This window comes from Zophobas morio, unplaced genomic scaffold (genome assembly GCF_036711695.1).
Source record: "Zophobas morio isolate AGI-343-1 ecotype UQ-CSIRO unplaced genomic scaffold, CSIRO_AGI_Zmor_V1 ptg000012l, whole genome shotgun sequence".
NCBI lineage: Eukaryota > Metazoa > Arthropoda > Insecta > Coleoptera > Tenebrionidae > Zophobas > Zophobas morio.
In genome coordinates, this window is record NW_026972117.1 from 15,932,392 (window position 1) to 15,955,435 (window position 23,044).

Below are 23,044 nucleotides of genomic sequence, written 5' to 3' on the forward strand. Positions count from 1 at the left end.
ATCAAACAAATTGTCAAATTGTCGGAGGCGGCGGCACGGCGATGCGAAGCAACTAAAACCACCAGAAAAGTTAAACTCCGTGGCGGCGCCACTGCAGGTGTTTTCAATTTGTAAAAAATTTTGAGAAATGTACATCAGGATGCAAATTTTCTACCTGACAAGTGTGTACTGTGGAGTGCAAAAATAAGAGAACTTTAACTAAAAGCCACATCATGCGACAAGCGACTTAAAAATATTTATGTAGATTAAAATATAAACACAACTATTGTTAATTAAAGTAATTCAATTGGACAGTGATCCAGTGGCGTAAGGATTTAAATTGGTTACGTCACTGGTTGAGTGTTTAATGGGGTGCTTCAGGCACACAATCACGACTCACAATACACGACAGATGAGGATCATGCCATTGCCAACCTATAAAACTACAAAAAAATATAACTCGCATCATCTTCAAGACAACGTTGGTTAGTTCGTTTACTTTCTTACGTGACCAGGGAATCTATGTGGAGTGTTCTGCTTCTCAAATTTATACTTCACAACTTACTCTAGCTACGTCAAACACATCAATTGTTTTTAATTTAATTTTTCAAAACAGGCAACAGTGCATTTTGGGTAGGTACGGATTTTCTTTTTGAGTTTAATGTAAAACTGAGGTTTTGGCTGCCATCTTGAAAATAGAGATGGAATTATTTGCTTCATTATAGAGGGTTTAAACAGTCCCATTTTCCATTCTCCAAGTATCTACTTTTTCTAAATTTTCCGATAAATATTCTTCAAAAATTAAAAATTTGATTTCGTGATTTTCGTTTTGTGTGGACAATATGAAATACCTATATTGAGAAAAGTAACCAACGATAAAAATGTAGATAGTCTCAATTGCTCAATAAAAAAATTGCATTCTTATTTTCAAGATGGCGCCGAATGACTTCACAATCAAAACTAAAATTACTTCAGTGGTTAGTAAATCGGAATCTGATATGTCATACATGAACATCATTGGGTGGTGGTTAATAGCACATAACAAAGGGTAAAAGTCATTCAAAAGTCCATGTAGATATTATTATAAACTTCCTATGTAAATTTCAAGACAAAAACACACAGGGCCATATTTACGAACTTGGTAATAAATTAAACAATACGATAATGCAATGCTATATACAACTTGCTTCAGTTCATTTAATTTTCAAGTTTAAATTTCGCTGATTTACCGCGTTGCGAATTTCCGATTCTGATTGGCTGATATTTGAAATCCGCGCCAAATCGTGACGTCAGTCTTATTATTTCTCTACTTATGACACGTTTGCTGTATATAAATAGGGCCCTGGACATAAAAATTGGTTATCAAACGTTTAAAAAATATCTGAAGAAATAGAACACCCCACTTTGAGTGTATATCTGTTATATTTACATTATCTGCCTGTGTTTCGTGTTGTTTAGTGTCAATGTAGGCCGTGTGGACTTACGTGTGAATTTTTCGGGTTTTTTCGGGGCCGCTCTACAACGACAGGCCAGGCTTTAAAAAGATTTACCTTCTATTGACACGCTGCTACTGGCCCGTCGGCGCACTTGTACGGCTAAAACAACACGACATAGCGATGATAAGAGTCAGTGACTATAAAAAAAAAAACAACAATAAAAAAAAATAAAGTCACCCCAACGACTGCTAACCAATCAAAAACAAAAACGAAAAAAAATCACACACACTAACAATGAAAATGAATTAATTTATTACATTAATAATAATAATTAATATAAAACACACAAACTATGAAAGCACAGAACAATGTTAAAAATACTAATCAAACGAAACCTAAGACTAACTTCCTAATTTTTGGATTAGCAAGGCGTGGGGCACTTGACATGTATGGCTGAAAAGAAAAGAATAAAAAATTAAAACGAAATTATAAACGGCTTGCTTATGGGTAATGAGTGTCTAAAAATCTATAAAAAAAAATCGTACTGTCTACGGTAGAATGAATTGCGATATGGAGGCTCCATGGGTACAGGTACAGCCCTGAACAACACAATGTCACATAAATACAGCCTCCCTCTCTAAATAAATTTTATTCATTATTTTTTTTTTGTCATAACATCGCGTCAACGTCAAGATTACATAAGCCAATTGTAATATTGTCAAGCAAAACTGAGCCATTATGTACACAATACAAGAAGAATTGAAAAATTTAAATCTTCGTCTCTAATACTTCTCCAACACCGGCTCTATTTTCGGACATTGCTTCACTGACTTTGCTGCGTTCCAAAGAAAAATGAAACAGAACACAAATTATTTTGAACAATACATACCATTCGCGCATATCCAACCAACGCAAACAATGTAAAATAAAATAAACTCAGTGTATGTTCGTGTTTTCTTTTTTTCTAATCTAGACAAGTTAGGGTACAGGGGGAGCAATCGTCGACACATTGACGCTGTCACGCTAGGAAGAGGGGGGCAGATTATAGTCTGCCGCCCTCTGCCTGCTGGACTATCCTTAACATTTAACTCTACTTGGCAAAGCAGTGTTCTGAGCGTGTTACAAAAGCCTGCGCTCTTTTGGTACATTCTTATTGTTTTGATTCTTTTGGCCGGTCTTAATGTTAGGTTATGTTTGTTGAAGACGGGTCGAACGGAAGATGGCGTCGGGGTTTCACTTACCGTAGCCTTCGCCTTGCAGAAATAATCTGAAAGCTTCGCTCACTTTGCCGGGTTGCTCCTCCAAAACCATTCCACAGTCTGAGATCTAAAAAAAATATCATTTGTAGATTTCGACTTTCGTTTTTAATTTAACGTTCACGAGAACCCAACACACAAAAATTATTTTCGGGGTCCTTGAAACTAGTGTTGTGATTTATTAGGCTATTATTGTGAATAATCACCGTGTTATAATTTTGCTTTTAAATGCTGTCTCATCATTTCTGATTTCTCCCGAAAATGAAATAACTACTTTCTATTTATAGCTATCATCTATCATTCACTCTATTATTCTGATGGTCTGTCAAAGTTACAACACAAGAACAAAAAGTTGTTAGCAAGTCAATAAAGCAGTCAAAGTATGGTTTATTATGTTCATGGTCGTTGGGTTATTGATTGGTTTACTGGCTGCTGCGCGTTGTCTGTATTTTTATTTTTATTGCTTGTAGACAACACATTTTAGTACCTGTTTACTGTTATTTAAGGCGATGAGAAAAGTTTGGTAGAAGGAAAAACATTGTTTTTATGATGTAAGCGAAGCAAAAAGTTTGCTAACAACGACCAAAGTTTACAGAATAAAATTAACATTAAATCATCACGAACACTAAACTAAACCAACGAGAATTATAAAATTTAAGAAACCAAGATTATTTTTTTGGTTGTATAGGCAACAAATTATACATTGTATTTTGGACAGCTTGTACCGTGCGATTGAAAATAAAACGAATTAGAGATGGCTGCAATACTAATTGTATGTACAGGTGGCACTACTGCATAACTCACGTCACATATGTCCATCACGTGCAGTAGACAGGTTATGTTGACAGTGATTTAGGTTAAATTGGGGTTCCATTTATGGTATTTGTAACAGATCGCTCTAAATAATTTTTAGAATCGTCTGCCTCCATTTTTCACCGCATTCTTGATATATGTGCTACTTTTCTTCCTCCGGAGGATCAGCGCCTGTCAAACATTCTCCGAGTATTATGTTTTATTCAGAATTCTGCTTTAACACCAGTTTCGGATCCTTTCCGGTGAAAGTTTGACACACCTTTTCTGGTTGACTTTTCTTAAGCTTTATTAGGATTCGTCTGGTCTAAGGGTCATGGAAGTGAATTTCAAATTTAGTAAAATATTTTTCGTAAACAAACAGATAGCTTGGAAATTCTTTCAGTCTGTAGGTTTTTTGTGTTATTAAAATATTCAGTTTATGTTTATTGTACGGTTGCTACATTCTATTTATTAAATATCGAACTTCGTGGTTTCCCCTTTTTTATACCCTCTCATCCATTTCCACACTATTGAATAGGAAATTTTTATGGCCCTCCAATTTAGGACGCGAGGTCTTTTCCCGAATGCGATCCAGTTTCCCGGAACGAATCGTCCATATTTTTATTATTGTTATTGGAGTTGCTTTCACTTTTCACCTCAATCTAGCTTTGCTCCATCCCTTTGCAAATAAATGGCACAATTTCATTGTGCTCAGGACCGTCGAAATCAATTGTCGATTCATTAATAACGCTATGACATGCCACTTCACGGATCTAAATTTAAACGACCTATTTAGCTGTCAGTCACTGTTGGCAACAATGATAAAGTGTCAGAATAATTTTGCATAAAATTGCTTTTAACGTTGGTATATGTTAAATTTAAATTAAGTCCAAAGTTAATGTGAATGTAGCGGGTATATTTTAAATGTTGGGGAATAGTAAAAAATCATTTCGTTTTTTTGACGCTTATTTACAAGTTTCATGAAACATTATTTGAAACATAAATTCCAAAAGTAGAAAACGAGTCGTCAGACGAGTTTTCAAAGGGGTGAGTGCGCTAAAATGTCTCATGAAGTGTTTTCTTTTTAATACTTTTTTTTTCAACTACGCATCTTTTTTCCATTTCTAAATAAAAATTGAAACTTTCATAATTTTGGGGAATTTTGTGTTGGTTGGTATGACAAATGTCGGTCAGATTGTATCATTTGAAGTTTAAATTTTCACAATAATTTTCCGAAATACGGAAAACTGCCCAAAACGGCACCAAGAATATATTGCCGAATAAATCTCGTCTTCCCCACAAAAATATTACTTCGTCCTTTTGACGTTTATTTTATTTGTTATTTAATAGTGACATGTAATATAGATAAACTTGAAAACAGAAATTACATCGGTTGTTAAGAAAACGGGCAAAATATATGCCCCGCCCACCCGCCCGATCTCAATTGTGATGATTTTTTTTAACTGCAAAATTTTTATTACATATTTACTTAGAAGAAATTACCACGTAACACTTGTTTTTGAGTATCGTGTTATTCAAAAAATACTATGTACATATATTAAGAAAAAATTAAAGCCAAAGATTAAGCCTCACCCATACTTGCCTTGATCTAAATAGTAATCAAGTTTTCATTCGTTGGTAGACCTAGGGGCAGAACCTAATTGCAAAATCCATATTTCGTTACAAAAATTTATCATTTTAAACGTGTTTTAAGATTCTGAGAATAAAAAAAATCATCACATTTGAGCTTGGGTGGGTGGGCGGAGTTTATATTTTGCCTTTTTTCTTAATGTACATTATATTCTTTGAACAACACGATACTCAAAAACATGTTTTTAATTTCTTGTAAAGAAATAGGTATTTTTTACGTTCTGCTCCCTTAGTTCTCGGCGAATAAAAAAAATCGTCACAACTGAGATAGGGCGGGTGGGCGGACATACATTTTGCCTTTTTGTTTTAATATGTGAAGACTTCTTTTCGCAACGAAAAACTTAAAACATGTTTAAAATGGAAAATTTGTATAAAGAAATATAGATTTTGCCATTAGGCTCTGCCCTATAATTGGAAAATCCATATTTCCTTGCAAAAATGTACCATTTTAACCACGTTTTAAGTTTTTTGTTGTGAAAAGATGGCTATGTATATTAAGAAAACAAGGCAAAATATAAGCCCCTCCCACCCACCCCATCTCAATTCTGATGATTTTTTTTTATTCGTCGTAAGCGGAGGGGCGGAGCTTAATTGTAAAATCCTTATTTTTCAACGAGAAATTACCATGTGAAATATGTGCTGAAGTAACCGTGTTGTAGAAAGAAAACTAAGGACCGGTTTGTAGAAAGTGAATGTAATATTTAATCCTCGATCAATTTAACACAGGACTAAAATGAAGAATTTGAGCCCGTGATTGGTTAAAACATACACGTTACCTAGCAACGGACTTCAATTAAAAGTCAATCGCGAATTAACTTTAATTCGCTTTCTATAAATCGCGTCTGAATGTATTAATTAAAAAAGCAAACGAAAAGAGAAGCCCCACCCATCCTTCTGGATCAAAATCATAAAGAATTTTTCATTCGTTGTCAGACCGAGGGGCGGAGCCTAATTTCGGTACAAAAATTTACCATTCTAAACGTGTTTTAAATGTCTAAGAATAAAAAAAAAAAATGATCACAATTGAGATGGGGAGGGTGGACGGGGTTTATATTTTGCCCCTTTTTTTTAATATATATATAGTATTTTTTGAACAAGACGATACTCAAAAATATGTTTTTCATTTCTTGTAAAGAAATAAGTATTTGCAGTTAAATTTCGCCCCCTTGGTTCTCGGCAAATAAAAAAAAATCATCACAATTGAGACAGGGCGGGTGGGCGGGCTTATATTTTGCTTTTTTGTTTTAATACGTGTAGACTTATTTTCACGACGAGAAACTTAAAACATGCTTAAAATGGAAAATTTGTATGAAGAAATCGATTTATTATTATTATGCTCCGCCTCATAATCGCAAAATCCATATTTCCTTGCAAAAATGTACCATTATAACTATGTTTTAAGTTTCTTGTTGTGAAAAGATGGCTATGTATATTAAAAAAAAAAGGCAAAATATAAGCCCCACCCACCCGCTCTACCACAATTCTGATGATTTTTTTTTTATTTGTCGTAAGCTGAGGGGCGGAGCTTAATTATAAAATCCTTATTTTTCTAGGAGAAATTACCATGTGAAACATGTTCTTAAATAATCGTGTTATACAAAGAAAAGTAAATGTATTATTAATTAAAAAAGAAAACCAAAAGACAAGCCCCACCCATCCGTCTCGATCTCAATCGTGATGAATTTTTCATTCGTTGTCAGACCGAGGGGCGGATGGTAATTGGAAAATCGATATTTCCCTATACAAATTTACCATTTTAAACATGTTTTAAGTTTCTTGTTGTGAAAAGATGACTGCACATCTTAAGAAAGAAAGGCAAAATATAAGCCCCGCCCACCCACCCTATCTCAATTGTGATGAATTTTTCATTCGTTGTCAGACCGAGGGGCGGAGACTAATTGCAAAATCGATAATTTTCTACAAAAAAATTACCATCTTAAACATGTTTTACCATTCTTGTGGTGAAAAAAGATTAAATTACATATCTTAAGAAAAAAGGGCTAAATATAAACCCTTGTAGTTATAACACCTAATCTTTTTTTGAGATGAATAGCAATAAATCTCAAAAATGTCCCCCCTAATTCAGGAGATTTTCCTTCAAATTGGCAGCACTGTACACTACCGCAATTTGATTGGTTGAAAACCCAACGTCAACGGCAACGTCAGCGGATGATATAAACGACGCATACTTTCGCTGCGTATTTATCTTACAAGGGCAACGTCAACGGCGAACAGCAGAGTCAGCGACAAGTTTATAAATCGACCTTTACGACTTCATAAGATTTTTTTCTACGCATATTTTTCCATTTTTAAACAAAAATTGAGATTTTTATAATTGTGGGGAATTTTGTGGTGGTTGGTATGACAAATGTCACTTTGTAACATTCGAAGTTTAAATTTTCACAATAATTTTCTGAAATACGGGAAACTGCCCAAAGCAGCACCCAGAATCTATTGCCGAATAAATCTCGTTCTCCCTACGAAAATATCACTTCGTTCTTTTGACATTTATTTACAAGTTTCATAAGACATTATTTTAGAACATAATTTCCAAACTTAGAAAACGAGTCGTCAGATGAGTGAGCTAAAATGTCTTTTAAAACAATTGAAATTTTATAATTTTTGTCGCAGTTGGTATAACAAATGTCAGAAGTGTAAATTTTCACCAAAATAACAATTATTAACAATGTATGAAGCTGAAGACAATTTTACGTCCGCCAAAATAATTGCTTCATTTCGTTTTTTTTTTGACGTTTATTTTATTTACTATTTAACAGTAACTTTTGAAATGACCATCAGAAACGACTAAATATACAAATGTTAAAGAAAAGTACACACTGCAGTAATTGTAAAATTTCTACAGCATGTTTCACCCATTATCATCTAACTGTCCCCCATTGTTTGCGATTTTACCAAACAAACCCAACTTAGATTTCACCTACAACAAACCCAGAACAATCATACCTTCATCCACGACGAGTTGGTAGGATCCAAGCGTCCATTAAAAGTAACCGTATCGTCGACATGTGGACTCAAAGACCCCGTAATATTCATCACCGGCATCTTCAACGTAGCAGATTCTTTTCGTTTCGTAGGATCGAGCTCCCTCTGTATATTGAGATCAGTACGACGCACGTAACTGTCGATGAACAAAGCGAGATTCGTAGGGTTGACGTTGCGTTCGAAGTAGCTTTTGTACACTTGCACCAGGTCGTGATTCCTCTCTTCTGTGTTCTAGACATAACCTCACTTACACTTTTTTAAATAACGACGAAAGACTATTTACCCTGCCGAAGTGGTGCCACATCAGGTAGTCCAAGACTCCTTGTGTCATACCCTTCGACCGGAGATGCCTCGCGTTCAGTTTCTGGTAGCCCCATTCGATCCAGCCAGCCTGCGTGCTGACGCAGTTGATGAGGCAGAGGGCGGTCACTTGGTTGGGGTTGTTTAGGGCGAAACGGGCCAGAATGTTTGCTCCAGCGCCGACTCCGAAGCCGATGAACTGCTTGAGACCGAAGTGGGTGAGCACGAAGCTCAGCTGGTTAGCGAGTTCGTCCATGGTGGGGTAAATGTAGCTGGAGTAAGGCAAGAATGAGATAGTGGTGGCATTTAGAAGATGGAGTAATTTATTTTTGTATCCACTAAAATTGTATCAGACACGATAACATTTGTAGAAACAGATTTCTAAATGACACTGTATTAGTAGCAGGTAGAATCCCGTGCCAGGGACCTACTTTTAAAGTTTCAGTGGGCTGTCAAACATCTAAAATTTGTATTTCATATATACATAAGAAATCAATTTTATCACTTCTCACGTATAAAACATATTCATGGAAGTTCAATTACTTTTTTATAAAATAGCATAGCTTTGATTGATTTGAAAGATCTCTTTCACTTCTGGAACCGCCTGTTTTAATTTTAAACAACGCCACAAAAAGCAATTTTTGGGTATTCAGGCCGCACATTTCAAGCTATTTTTCAAAAAAACGTACGTGATGGATAGTGCGAGTGATTCCGACACAGACAGTATTCCATCGGATGTAGATCCGACAGTGAAAAACATCGTGGTCCGCTGCTGCCTGGGAAATCAAAAACGTCTTAGAAGAAAACTATTCAAAGTTTGAAGAAACGTGCAAAATTGAAAAAGTTAAGAAGATTTATCACGAAAAGGTACACATTTTGAGAACCTTTCGAATCAGCGAAAACTTTCTTCGTTATGGATATATTATTCAATGTTAATATTATTACTATTATTAAGTAAATATAAGCATTTTGACTATATTTTAGGGCACGGTTTGTTTTCTAATCGTCATTAACCTTGGTACGTTCAACTCCTCATAATTACGTTATGTTATAAAATTTTAGTGGATAAAAAAATAACGTTACATCTACATCTGAGCTTTCTGATGGTCTCTGATATAAAATTTAACACCGTAATTGTTTTATATACATATATTTCAAAAATCAAGAACTAGTTTTTTAAGTACTGATTACAACCACTATTGATGTGTCATTAAATCCTTGGATATGTATCACTTTACCCTACAGCATGTAAATGCTTGTTCAGTCACCGTAACATGAATAATGTGCGTGTTGACGTTCACGTAAATAACCAATATGCGGGCACATTATCCCATTCAGTGTTTATCCAATTACAGATAGGTGTTGTAACATTTCAGTTAAGAGGGTAGGAAGATACAATCTCATCAAAGACCAAAAATAACTAAATTTATGGAAGAGGTGTCCGTTGCTTAGAGGTTCAACCTGTACTGGATTACACTCATATAGGTCAAGGTTCTCGAAACAGGAAAAGACATAAATAATGAATGCCCTTTGTAAAATCGACGACCAGATGCCCGGAGTCTGATAACGTTTCTTGGTTACAAAACTCTCAACGAATATTCTCGGGTGTTCCCTGTCACCAAATTGGTAAATATGTGAAAATGTATGTAACAAGGAGGAAATGAATGGCAGTAAGGAGAAGACTCAAGAAAGAAGGCACGGAACTATTACGCTCCAAACTCAAATGTAAAAGTTTGTTATCACCGGAAACTACATGTTCCTGGTGGCGGCACCGTGAAAGCGAATTGGTTCATTATGTTTCTTCAGATAACTTGCTAATATATTGCTGCGATATTTTTAAAATTATGTATATCTTGATATACCTTTAGTTCAAAGAATCGTCTAAACAGAATTTTGGTGAAATATTAAATTATACATATCATAGTTGCATTATGTATACTCATTCTGAAGTAATAGGGCTGGTTCTGTATTTAATAATAATAATCTGAATACACAAAAATAACTTGCTTTTTATGTGAACTGTTTGGTAAAGAGAAAGAAAATTGGTTTTAATTAGGCAGAGTCTGATCACTCCGGATATCTCTCTCAAATTAGGATGGAAAAATATCAAAGAAAAAGTATCTTGTAAAGCAGTACACAGACATTAAATATGGAAGGAAATTGTTTGGAATAATTGGTTCTAAATTTACATATTTTTTTTGTTTAATCCGAGAATCAAAGATTTATGTTACACATAGAAAACAATCAATAATAATAATAAGTCTAAATATTGTCCTTTTACTGTAACTAAAAATCACTTAAGTATGGACAGAAACAATTTCGAAACGTGGTTCAAGACAGTTAGTTCCAAATTTAATAATAAGACTTCCTTCTCAAAATTTTAAAACTTCCGCCCTATCATTGTCATTTCAATGCTCTTGTGACGGTATGGAGCCAGTGTAAGCGAAAATACGACCAATTTCATTCTTCTTTTGCTCCTGATTACTTTGGCGATTAGTTTTACAAGTACATTTTGATTCTTTCTGCATCTACTTTTACTTTTACCAAAGTTTATAGGGAGCTTTGTTTGATATCTAGTAGGCCATGCATTTTGTTTCTAAGTTGGTACGACTGACGATTGTCCAGTTCACTTTGAAATCTGATGTTTGATCTAAAGTCGCGCGTTGCTACTGAGTGACTATTAATGGTTGTGTTTTTTTTTCATATTGGTAATATATTAACTTTTTATGATGGCATATCTAGTTGTCAAATTAACATACAGGGTTATTCAGCTAAAATGACCCACCTGATCCTTTTAGAGCGGCGACCCAAAATGCCGATTACAGTTGTTTCTGAATTTCAACAAATATTTTAAGATGGTCATTTTGACGGTAACTAAATTCTCATAGTAATTTAACAAAAAACAAAAAAAATTTGTGTCAAAATTACCAACTGTGAAATGACATCGTAGCATTACTGCCAATAATTCAAAATTGCCAACACAACAATTTGCTTCAATCACCCGGTAATCCCGGTATTATTGTGGTATTTGACGTATTAGGATTCTAGGTTAAGCAGTGCGTAGCAATGCGCAGGAAGTGTGAACTGATTTTAAAAATCCAAGGCCTACTAGATATCAAATATTAACGAAAGCCCTGTATAGTTTTTGCCAAAATAAAAAACCGCTACCTGTTGATTACAGTTAGTAACAAAAAACCTCCAGTGGTGATTTTTTTATTCTTAAAGCGGGATTACGTTTTATACCGTTGAACCTCGACCGGAGCATCAAAATTGTCATCACAAAACACGTAAGTAACGCCTGATCAGAAATGACCGAGTCTGTTGACAGTACTTTTTAAATAATAAAAATGTGAACTTTTAGGTTATGTTGTGGATACATTTTGCAAATTTAAAAATGTCAACAATCTGTCAATCTTGACAGCTGACAATCAGAAATTTTAGAAAACGTCATGATACCAATTTCAACTAAAAATCCAGGATTGCTAACAGACTCAGTCATTATTCACGCGGTAGTTTTGTACTGAATATTTTTTTTTGAGGAAAAATGTATTTTTAATAAATTTGAACCAAGCAAGTCAAAATTTACAACAATTTGAATTTCACCACTACAAGAAATTGACATTTCTAATGCAAATTTACTTTAGCATAATTTAATTAATCACTGATAAAAACGTGAAATAAATTTTCAAGTTCTGACGAATGATTAGAAAGAACAGCGTGTTTTATTTTTGTGACGTCACTGTAAAAGAATAATTTCGAGTGACTATTAACGTTAGTGTTATTTTTATTCGATTGGCAATACATTTAAAATTTTATAATGACATACGTAATGTCAAATTCAAAATTTGGACACCAATTTCGTATCTGTCATCTTCTCAGCGGTTTTTAGGCGCGCTCGTGTCAAAATTGAGAACTGTGAACGGATATGTTAACATTGTTGCCAATAATTCAGAATTGCCAACCCAAAAATTTGCTTCAATGATTAATAGTCACCCGGTATTTAAACTTGATCAACCAACTTCCTAAATTTCCAGGGTTTGCTGCGGTCTTATAATAAGGTTTATACTTTAGTCTCCTGTAGTGTAGGGTTAAATTTACAAAATACAATGTCAGTTCATAGTTGTCAACTTTGACAGAAGAACACCTATCGCGCCTTACAAATGTGATGAGATGACTTGGTGCCCTAAATTTCATTCTGACAATCAAGTATGCCCTCATAAAATTTTAAATATGTTGCCAACCTGATGTTTCTTTACTAGACATGACCCACACTCGCCTCAAAATCACAGAGTATATGTCTACTTTTGTGTAAAATTTATCCATCATCAAAAATACAGGCCATTTCAATGAAAGGGCACAACCGTAAGGAACTCATGTGTTTTATTTTGAGAAAAATCGTTAATTTGTTTAGCTATCTAACGCTACTTGTTTTTTTTTATAAGGGTGCTTTAAGTCAATTTTCGGAAAATACTAATAATACACTAAAAAAAATCAAATCAAAAAATTGTGGAAACTCAAAAACGGGACAAAATAACATTAACGGTATTTAGTCAGTTCAGAAATACACATACGACTTTATTGTTAGTTTATGTCCTCAAACAAAACTGTTATCTACAAAGCCGTAATTACCTTGTTTATAATGACAATGATTTATAGACATATGTACATTTTCCTACGGTGCTTATACTGGGTCGTTAAAGAATAAAAATAAAACGGTATTACTAAAACACAAATAACATTTAACAATAATATTTCAGGGTATAGCTTTCAAAGAAGAATTTATTTAGCAAATTTTGAATGACGTACAAGGCGCCAGGAAGAGGCTGATTAGATGAATTTTAGCGAAGGTGAATGCTCTACTAAAAATGCGAAAAGTTTATTAGTTAAACTGTAAAATTTAACTTCGACCCTGAAATGTGTATCATTTTAATATTCATTAGAACCACACATGCATGTGGAGTTTAAAAGTCGCATGATAGACCACAAATGAGACGTTGTGCACCTATAAAACTTACTTAACAAGATTTGCGATGATTAGAGAAAAAGTAACGTAAAAAATCTGTGCAGATGGTAAAACGACTTACTCTTCGGGTAATGTGGGAGCCCCCTCCTCCTGCCCTGGAGCGTTGACGTGGTAAACGCAAAAGTTCTCCAATAACGCCCTCATGTCAATGTAATTAAAGAAGGCTTGGAAACTAGAAACATCTGCAACAGATTTCGTTAATCGTCCGCCATCTTGAACCAAAATGGAGTCGTACAATTGAGGCCCAAGTCGTGATAGGTTAGAATGGCTGGCTTATTCCTAGATCCCTGTACCGCTACCACCAAATTTCCACGATCAGTCTCGACAATTTCCTCTTGAGCTGAAGAATCATCACGTGACAACGAACGCGCCGAAGGGAATTGTAATTGGATGTTTTTTAGTTCGATGTCGTCCATACTGTCCGATGGCATCGTACTGCGAAAAAAGTTATCACGTCAAACTGATCGTTGCCTACTACAATAACCTTTTGTTTTTGTCCCCAATACCAAATTAAATATCGACCGCTAAATTTAATTAAGCTTCAAAGGAAGCTACATGAATGCGGAAAAGTACTCAAAAGCGTATAAAGTCGCTTACCCCAAAAGGGCCGCCTCTTCAGCAACACCGGAAGCGGGCATTTTCCTGTTACTATTCGAGCTTTCTGTCCTAAAACAAAGAATTCATTGAAAACTGCATGGGGTGCATTGCCAAGCTCCGCCCGGCCGGGCGGAGCCAAACCTAATGACACTAAACGGTCTATACGCTACTCGGGTTAGTAATTTTGTCAGCGGATGAGCCATTTCCGGCTTCTTGACCGGAAAACGACTTGCGGGCTAGAAGCTCATGTGATCACCATGTTTATTGAAAAAAGCACATCACATGCACCATGCCAACTTACCTTATTTCCTATTCCTGAGAGGTACAATGGCGTTGACCTCGTCATGGATCGATTCAAAACGGAAAAAATCAACAACGCAAAACATATATATGCAACATCGAACTGATTTCGCTTGTTCTGATTTCGGTACAGACGCAATTTGCTAAAATCAATGAAAAGCAATTTGTTTAATGGAAGACGCGTTGCTCCATAATCTAATAACGGCCAGCAACGACGCAATTCCTTAACAAGTTCCCCTGACCTTAGTCACGTAGTGCGTGTTGTCGCCGGATATTTTCATTAAAATGTTTCGAACGCCTCTGTGCTTTTTTTAGAAACGGAGGACGCTTGTGTGTTTTGATACTCGATCTGCTGCTGTTTACTCACAACATGTGGCTGAAACGAAATATCGCCGACCAGGGAGTCGTAAAGGTTATAGAATCCAGAACTGCATTACAGTCCTCGCAATCATGGTCGAATGTCCTTCGCTCGCTGTGGTCTTGGCTAGAGTAAAGTCGCCGCATGTGGAATATTGCTTTGACTTACTTAATTCAAAATAAACATAAAGAATAATTTTTTGGCTTAGTTTTCTGCACATGATACGCGTCAACTATTTTTAGAATCTACTAATTCACCTGCATTTGGAGTCGATAGATGAGTTTAGCTTTTCTAGTTTTTCTTTCCAGAATTTCTGTTTTCTTTTTATCGGCTTTACTAGTTTTGAAGGTTACAGTTCCTTCGAAACTACTTTCTTTTGCTGGTTTATAATCACTTTCTTTTTCCGTCGACGTTGTTTCGGTGATACTAACAGTAGTATGTGGAATGTGTTCCCTTTGGGCTTCAACCGTATCAGGAACTTCAGCTGTTAACTTTCCGGTGTCTTCACTGGTGGTTACTTCTTCTATTAAAGGAGCTTTTTGAGGACTAATTGTTTTGTCGGCTTTCGATGTCTTACATTTGACGGCTTCTTCAAAGATGATTTCTTTTTCTTGAGTCAAAACTTGAGCAGTGGATGCTGTCTTTCGTGTCTCTTCTAATTCTAACTCAGCTGAGAATGTTGTAGGTTTATCGCCTGGCTTGTAGTTGCTTTCTTTCTCAGTGGAAGTGATTTCCGTAATACTGACAGTCCTGTGAGGTATATGTTCCTGAAGAGATTGTTTTTGCTCAGGAATAGCTGTTTTCAGTTTCGTTACATCTTCTTCAGTGGTGACTTCCTCAATCAGAGGAGCCTCCTGAGAAATGATGCTCTTCTCAGCTGTTGAAGTTGTAAATTTGAATGTCCCTTCGAAACTAATTTCCTTTTCTTGTGTGATCACTTGAGCGGTTGAAGGGGTTCTTCGGGTTTCTTCGAGTTCGAAAGCAGCCAACTGACTTGTCATCTTTCAAGGTATCTGAAATCACCTTCTTTTTCAGTTGACGTAATTTCAGTAATACTGACAGTGCTGTGGGGTACATGTTCCTGTAAAGCTTGACTTTTATCGGGGACTTCTGTGGTTAGTGTAGTCACTCCTTCCTGGACCGTCGTTTCCTGGATTTGAGGTCTTGAGCACTAATTGATTGTTCAGCTGTACTCGTCTTAAATATGACTGTTTTTTCGAATTCTGTCTCCTTATCAGTTGCTGTGATTTCAGTAATGGAAACGTGTGTTGGCGGAACTACCGTCAAGTCACCTTTTTTACCTTCGACAGGAGTTTCAGAGAACGGAACTTCCGTTTCTTGAACAGTTCGCTCCGAAATAATAACGCTTTGCTGAGTTCCTTCACTGATTTCAGCCGTTTCCGTTTTGGGTTTTTCGCTGGTGAGTTGGCCGATGTTCTCATGAAGCAGTACCTCAGTTTTCGAGCTTGTAGTCAAGTCGGACGTTATATTGGAAACGCCAAAGTTCTTTTGCTTTGTAAAGTCGCTGACGAGCTCTTTTTCGTTTTCTGGTGTCGTGACGTCAGTAATCGTAACTGATGCTCTTTGGGCAATACTCGGTTTTGCCTTCTTTGTATCAAAATCGAGTACCTTTTCAAACTCTTTTTCCGATTCGTGTATTCTGCTTTCTGAAAGAATGAGACTTTTGAGAGTACTTTGAGTTAGGTTTCCAGTAGCCCACTCTTTGGTTTCTGGTTTCAACTCGGCTACGTTCTCACTAGTGAGTACTTCAGAAGCTTGCAACGGTCTCTTAGTTGCGTCGTACTCAGTTGTAGCTTTCTGAGTTTTGGCTTCGAATTTAGTAAGCTCGTCTGCTTGTGCTTCTGTGAAGGTTTCACTGGTGGTGATTTCAGTCAGAGTGTTGATTTTGGTGTCCGCTGTTTTCGTTGCGAGTTTAAAGGTATCTTCGAATTGTTCGAAGGTGTCGAGGATTTCCGTCACTCTTTGTGTCAACCCTTCTAAGACATTTTGTTCGGCGACAGCAGAAGCTTCACTGGGTTTAGCGGGCACGAAGTCACCCACAGACATACTAGTTAAGATTTCTGAGCTCTGCATGGAAGTGTGACTAACAACATTAACACTAGCTGGGTTTGATTCGGGTTTGAGTTGTTCCTCCAACGAACTCTCTCTTTCAGCGGTAATAATTTCGGTCGTCGATCTAATCTTACCTTCTTCAAATTCAACCTCTGCTTTCTTAGTCACATAATCTTTCTTTTGATTGAGACTTTCCTCCTTCTCTTGAACTATCGGTATAGACTGAATCAACTCCTCGAAGGTAGTGTGTTTGACGGACGTTGTTGATGTTGTGGGAGCTTCGTGACTCAACTCACCAGGAAGTTTGTGATTCCACTTGAGTTTACTCGGGTACTAGTTTGGCGTCAAAGCCAGTAGTGGCTTGTTGCGATTTTGGTAAGTCAAATTCCTTCAAAAGACCTTTCTTGTCTTGTGTCAAAGATTCATTTACCGAAACAACCTCCTTTCCTTCTTCCAACGTTACATTCACTTTTGTTGTAGCCGGAACAAATTTGCCTTCAAATTCTGCCTCTTTCTCTTCAACTAAGTTTTCAGAAATGATCACACTTGACAAGGCTTCTTTGTTTTCGAAGGCTCGTTGTGTTTCAGGTTTGGCGGTTTCGAATCTCTTCATGTCAGCAGAGGAGTCTGTGGTACTCTGTTCTGCAACTGCGTAAGTTACGTCGATGTTTTTAATCGCAAACTTTTCTGAATGCATTGTGATTGGAGCTAGAGTATGTTCCTTAACGACCAAAGTGGCTTCAGAGCTGGATATTCCTTCAACTCGTTGCACATTAATATTAGCCATTGCTTCACTGGGTTTAACTCCTTTTTCAAACACATCTTCTTTATCGACGATCACTTGTTCAGACTGCATTAAGGGGGTGAAAGGTACAGTTTCAGGTACCGCTGTTGTTGTATCTCGAGTTTCAGGTTTAAAATCTCCGACATCTAAATCTGCTTGGGTTTAGAAAGTGGATGCTACACTTTTCATATCAGCAAAGCTTGTCTCAGCAACTTTGGTTTCAGTTGTTTCCTTTACGAATTCTTTCTCATTTTCATTCGTAATTACAGTCTCGACTATAATGCTTTGATCTTCATTGACTGAAACGACGACGTTTCTAGTTTCAGGTGTAGCAACCTCTAGAGGCAAGTCTGATTCTGTGGCAACCGTTTCAAGATTGACAGCGGTTTTGAAGGTTGAAAATTCGGATTGAGCTCACAGCGTTTCTGGTTGAGGTACTTCCAAATCTTTGAAAGTGTCATGAATGTCAGTTTCGGTTTTAACAACGAGCTCCAAAGTGGCTACACCTGTCTCAGCATGTTTCCATTCCGGTTTTTCACCCGGTTTTAGAATTGTCTCTCTTTCGCTACTTTCAGTTTGAGTGATTACTACTCCGGTGTCCTCTCTAAATCCTACAGTGGCGCTTTTAGTTTCAAGAGGTGCTTGTTCGAATGATCCTTCTTTATCTTGGACCATCGATTCTGATAAGATTATGCTTTCTAAAGTAGATTGGTCGACATTGGCTTGAGCTGTTGTGGGTACCACTTCTACAATGTCACAACAATGTTAGTTTCGGCAACGGGCTGTACGTCAAAAGCTAAAGAAGCTTGACCAGAGGTCACAGCTTCTGGTTGTTCGTAAAGTTTCTCTTTATCTCCAGTCAACGTTTCTGATACAAGAGCAGCTTTAATTTCTTCGAATTCTACTTCCGCAGTTTTTTCTTCCGGTTTTGTGTCTTTGGTAAATGCGCCTTCAGATTCACCAATTATAGCTTCCAAATTGACAACGCTTTGAAGCTCTGATTGAGTTTTAACAGCTGTGGCTCTAGTTGGAGAAGACTTGTCATAGGCACCTAGAGTATCATCCGGTACGGTTTCTCCTACTTGAACTTCATCTGGCGGGGTTAGAATAGAAGCAGCTGTTTCAAAGTCGCTTGCTTTTTCCGTGAAATATTTTTCCTTATCGCCGGCCAAAATGGAAGTTACTGAAATCGCTCTCTCTGGTCTTGGCTGGAGTAAGCCAAATTGTGGTTCCGATTGTATTAAAGGATGAAAGGTACGGTTTCAGGTACCGCTGCCATTATGTTATATAAATATACAGGATGATTCACGTGTACTAATACTTAATAATAATAAGCCTGCTTGAATTGGGGACGCAACTCAGAATAAATTCGTTGCTGTATTTATTTATTTATAGAGATATTAATCGCAGAAATCTCATACATTATCATAAATTCAACAAAAACATCAAGAATTAACTGACTCCTTTTCGAACCCCCTAGTACGGAAGCGCACATCAAGGTAAGCCCGCACCCTTCTATAACACAGGCCTGCGATGGTTTTCCCCCAACAAAATAAAGTAGTAATTTCGGTAGGTCTCAGATACTCATGTATAAAAAAAAAATGCAAAAATTTCTATCACGTACAGTTTCTGCAAAAAATATTTTTTTCAGTTTTGTTCTTAGTACTATAAAAACTAACTTCTAGATTTTGTGGTAATAATATGTATGGATAATGGTGTTGATATTTCATTTCGTGTTCAGCTTAGTAAGAGTTATTTGTGTCGACTATGCGCTTACTACCCTGAATTTAAACAAAAATTACTAATGTCTTCTCGGAAATGGGTTAATTCTTCAGATAAGTTTGCTGACACCAATGATTTGGATGGAGCCACAAAATCATACAGACGATTGTTACTTTTGCTGTTCAAATATAAAATGATATAATGCGAAAAATGTAACAGCAATAACATAATCCTATCGTGAATACAAGAGAAAACGCTTAAATAAGAGCTTTGAAGACAGAAAAAAGGAAGCTTCTTGATTTATTTGTTTTTTTAAATTCTTGTTTATAACTAATTTAGTTCATTTAATAAATAAACATTCAATTTTATATTCTTTATATTTTATTTTTTCTCAAAGCATACATAAATACCTAAAAAAAAAAAAAACAATATTATTTAAAAGGGAAATTAAAAGTTATATTTCGCAGGCCTGTGTAATCTATGTTTTGTGGAAACCGAACATTTTGTCGTATGTCCAAATTAACAATTTCGAGTAGGAATGGTAAATTAGTTTGAATAAAATTTAAATAAGAATTCTCACTTAAACTGTTCCAAAAAAGTAGGGACTAATTATTTTGTTCCCGAGGATCCCACACCAAACGTTTATGAAGTAGACTGTCTGAAAATATCCTTCTCTAATCCAATGTGGGTGTCTTGGCAGTAATAATGAGAGTTACGCTTGTTAACTCGACCATTATTGAAAATTTTGCTTCATCCGAATAACGAACCAAATCGTAAAAGAGGTGATTAAACTGATTAAATTTTTTATCTTCTCTAAAAAAGACGCAAAGGGCTAATGTTTACTCGCTTATAATGTGTTTGCCGCCAGACTAATACCTGTTATTCTTTAGCTCACACGAGAATTATTGTCCATCAATTTCAAAACCCTATTTCATTTATCACCCATACTTTTTCTTTCTCAAGGTTTTTCAGAGGTGGGTCAATTTTCTCTCAAACAAGTTTCTAGGAAGGGGATCACGCAGAGAACCGCAATTTATGTCCACCCGAGACGAGAAGACTGTCCCGAGCGACGCATTTATCCCCGCCCCGCGAACCTATAGATACATTGTCCATAAAATTTTAAATATGTATGTTGCCAACCTGACAAAACAATCATTTGGCAATAAAATCTTTGTTTCGTTCGTTCAAAATGGACGCATTCCACATACGGCGACTTTCCTTGTTTTGCGTTTGGTATTCGTCTTCCATCACCTGATGAGGATGTCAATTTGGCAGATGCGCGCCATCCAATATTCACTTTTATCTAAATCATCTGTGTCTTTATCCACGACTCGATAACACCTCCACCTTCCCAAACCCCGAAAATGCCATTTCCTTTCTCTTGATGTACTCACTTCAGACAAACCTGCCTCCCTGAACCAATAAAGAAAACATACAAAATTCCCTTTAACGCCCTCCTTTAAATTCCACGAACGTCGGGCGAGCACCGCAACTCCTGTATTTTCGAGCTTTCGTAGATCGGATTTTTGTGCAGTAAGCTGGTTCGTAATCATTCCGGATTAGAACGCAGTCCAGACGTAATACCCTTCCGGGGCAAATCGGCGAATCCATAAAAACTGTGTACTTTCGTGCTCGGCCGCCTCGCCACATGCTTAATCACTATGCAAATTTAATTCCGCCCTCGTATCTTGCATTAAACACCCACCGCAAATAAAATGTGATCGATGCTTGACCCAGCCGAAAGCGACCATTTCGAAAGTCGAACGAGCGAAACCTTGTCTAGTACACACAAAAGAAGCAGTGTATTATACAGAACCCTCACCACACGTACCCAAAACCGGGTGAGAATAGTCCACGGCGCTGTATTATGTAATCTCGCTTTTGTTTCATTTTAAACGGGATGGTGGGTTATTTGATTAATGCTATGGGTTTTAATAGAGTGAAACTTGGTATAAATTTAACAGGAAGTAGTTTCCGAAAACAACTAGGTTTTAATTTTGTAACTGAATGAAATAGAAACGGTAATTTAAAGATCATTAATGTTGTAATACAGGATCTTACTCATTTGTTTTTAATTGGAATACACAATTTTAACACTTTTTGACGAGTTTTAATCTTTTTATGGCTTTATTGAAGTATGACCTTCCTTTCAGGAAAGCAATAGGCTGTAAATTATTATTATCACACATCATAAGCTTCATGGTTTTCATTAAACAGAAAGTCCCTGTTCACTATTTGGGAGACTCTATTATACAAGTAGTTGCCGGAGACCATATGACCATAAAGTTGTAACCAAAAATAAAAAAAATCTGTTGATAAAATAAATAAGAAAATCTAGTAATAAAAAGATTTTTGACATATTTTCCACCAAAAGGCAAAACTACTTTTTAGAAAACTATTATCTTGTCTCCATTTCCATCATTTTATATTTTTCGATTCAGTTTACAGAAGCATATAATCACGTTATAAGTTTAATCGCGCAATTAACCGATCACGTCATCAAATTCAACAAATTATGAGTCTCGAATTTACGAGTTGATGGATGGCACATTGATTTTAATCCGAATTAATTTCACATGTCATAAACTGACTCTTACAAAAGCTCAATCCAATGTTTCATTGGAATTAAATTGAACTGAATTTTAGTGTAAGCACACTATTTTTGTATAGTAATAAAATTTTCCGATCTTTATATAAAATGTGCTACATTCACAACAACGTATCGGTAAAATTCATACTTATGCAAAGATTCAAATTGTGTCAAAATTGGTACTTTTTTAAATTTTGCGTTAACCCGGTATGTAGACGTAAGTAAAATTATGTTGTCGTCAGCACTCTAAAAATTATATACAGTTCCTGTACGTTAACTTTTCCGACAATTTGCACTCGATATGAACGTCCCGTTAACTACTAATTTTGCGTAGAATAATTTTCCTATTGTGAATGTACAATAACCGTAACAATTCTCTTGTTGCTCTGACATAAAAGTGTTAAAAGCATAAACAATAGCCCCCTTTATCATTTTGGTATTTACGACGGGCTGTGACGGATGCTGAAGGTTGATTACAAAATTAGGAGTGAGTCATGAATGTAAAGTAAGCTTTAGCATTTTTGTGAGTAGAATCGTAATAAAAGCATTTCGTGGAGGTCCCAAAAAAACGTATCTACTTTGTTCAGTAGTTAATGAAATTTTTTTAAGTTTTACTATTATTGTGTGTCGAAACAAAAAAATTGAAAAATCTAATTTAATACAGAATAGGTAAATCATATTATTCAAACCGGCGTCAGAATTCCCGTAAGCACGACACCCACCATTTGTTCTGTGTCTGCCATTCAGAGTTAATTTTCACCTTTACACATGATTCCTGCTGATAAACTTGATTAAAAGTTAGTGCGTGCACTGGCAATATGTCAATCCCTCCTGGGGTTTTCAAGCCACCAGATTCTCGTAGTTCTACGGAGGCTTTAAACGACAGGCTGTTGTTTACATTTACGTTGCATCGCTGAGCCGGATTAAGGTTATTAATGTTGGTGTGAAGTACATAATGCACCATTAAATTTTAAGATTAGTCACGGGTTTTACGCTATCTACTTTTTAAAGTGTTTCGTATTCATTCTTATTAAAAATATAAGAATAATAAAAAAAAAATAAGTAAAAGTAAAATCCGAAACACAACAGGTTATGGGCCCAGACAAGTACTAAGACAGAAAAACTAGAAGCAAAACTCGAAAACGGAAAAAACGTAACGATGAAATCACGTGTCATTTATG

At 36.1% G+C, this 23,044-nt stretch overlaps 1 protein-coding gene across 10 annotated transcripts in view; it reads right to left on the reverse strand.

Annotated features, from left to right (window-relative positions):
• LOC135127896 (protein NDRG3) overlaps positions 1-23,044 on the reverse strand; it is a 40,539-nt gene that overhangs the window by 1,159 nt on the left and 16,336 nt on the right. For 2 of the 10 annotated variants that reach the window (XM_064054571.1, XM_064054565.1), the window contains 7 exons: positions 14,037-14,105; positions 13,675-13,874; positions 13,501-13,621; positions 8,400-8,688; positions 8,078-8,347; positions 2,657-2,741; positions 1,530-1,574 (listed from right to left, as the gene is read on the reverse strand). In XM_064054571.1, the coding sequence (XP_063910641.1) occupies positions 1,530-1,574; positions 2,657-2,741; positions 8,078-8,347; positions 8,400-8,688; positions 13,501-13,621; positions 13,675-13,874; positions 14,037-14,077 (1,051 nt within the window). In that variant the 5' untranslated portion in view covers positions 14,078-14,105. Of the gene's footprint in view, position 1; positions 423-1,463; positions 1,575-1,704; positions 2,251-2,656; positions 2,742-8,077; positions 8,348-8,399; positions 8,689-13,500; positions 13,622-13,674; positions 13,875-14,036; positions 14,106-14,337; positions 14,431-23,044 lie in introns of those variants that run through there. The other 8 variants (XM_064054572.1, XR_010280300.1, XR_010280301.1 and 5 more) reach the window with 8 other exon arrangements.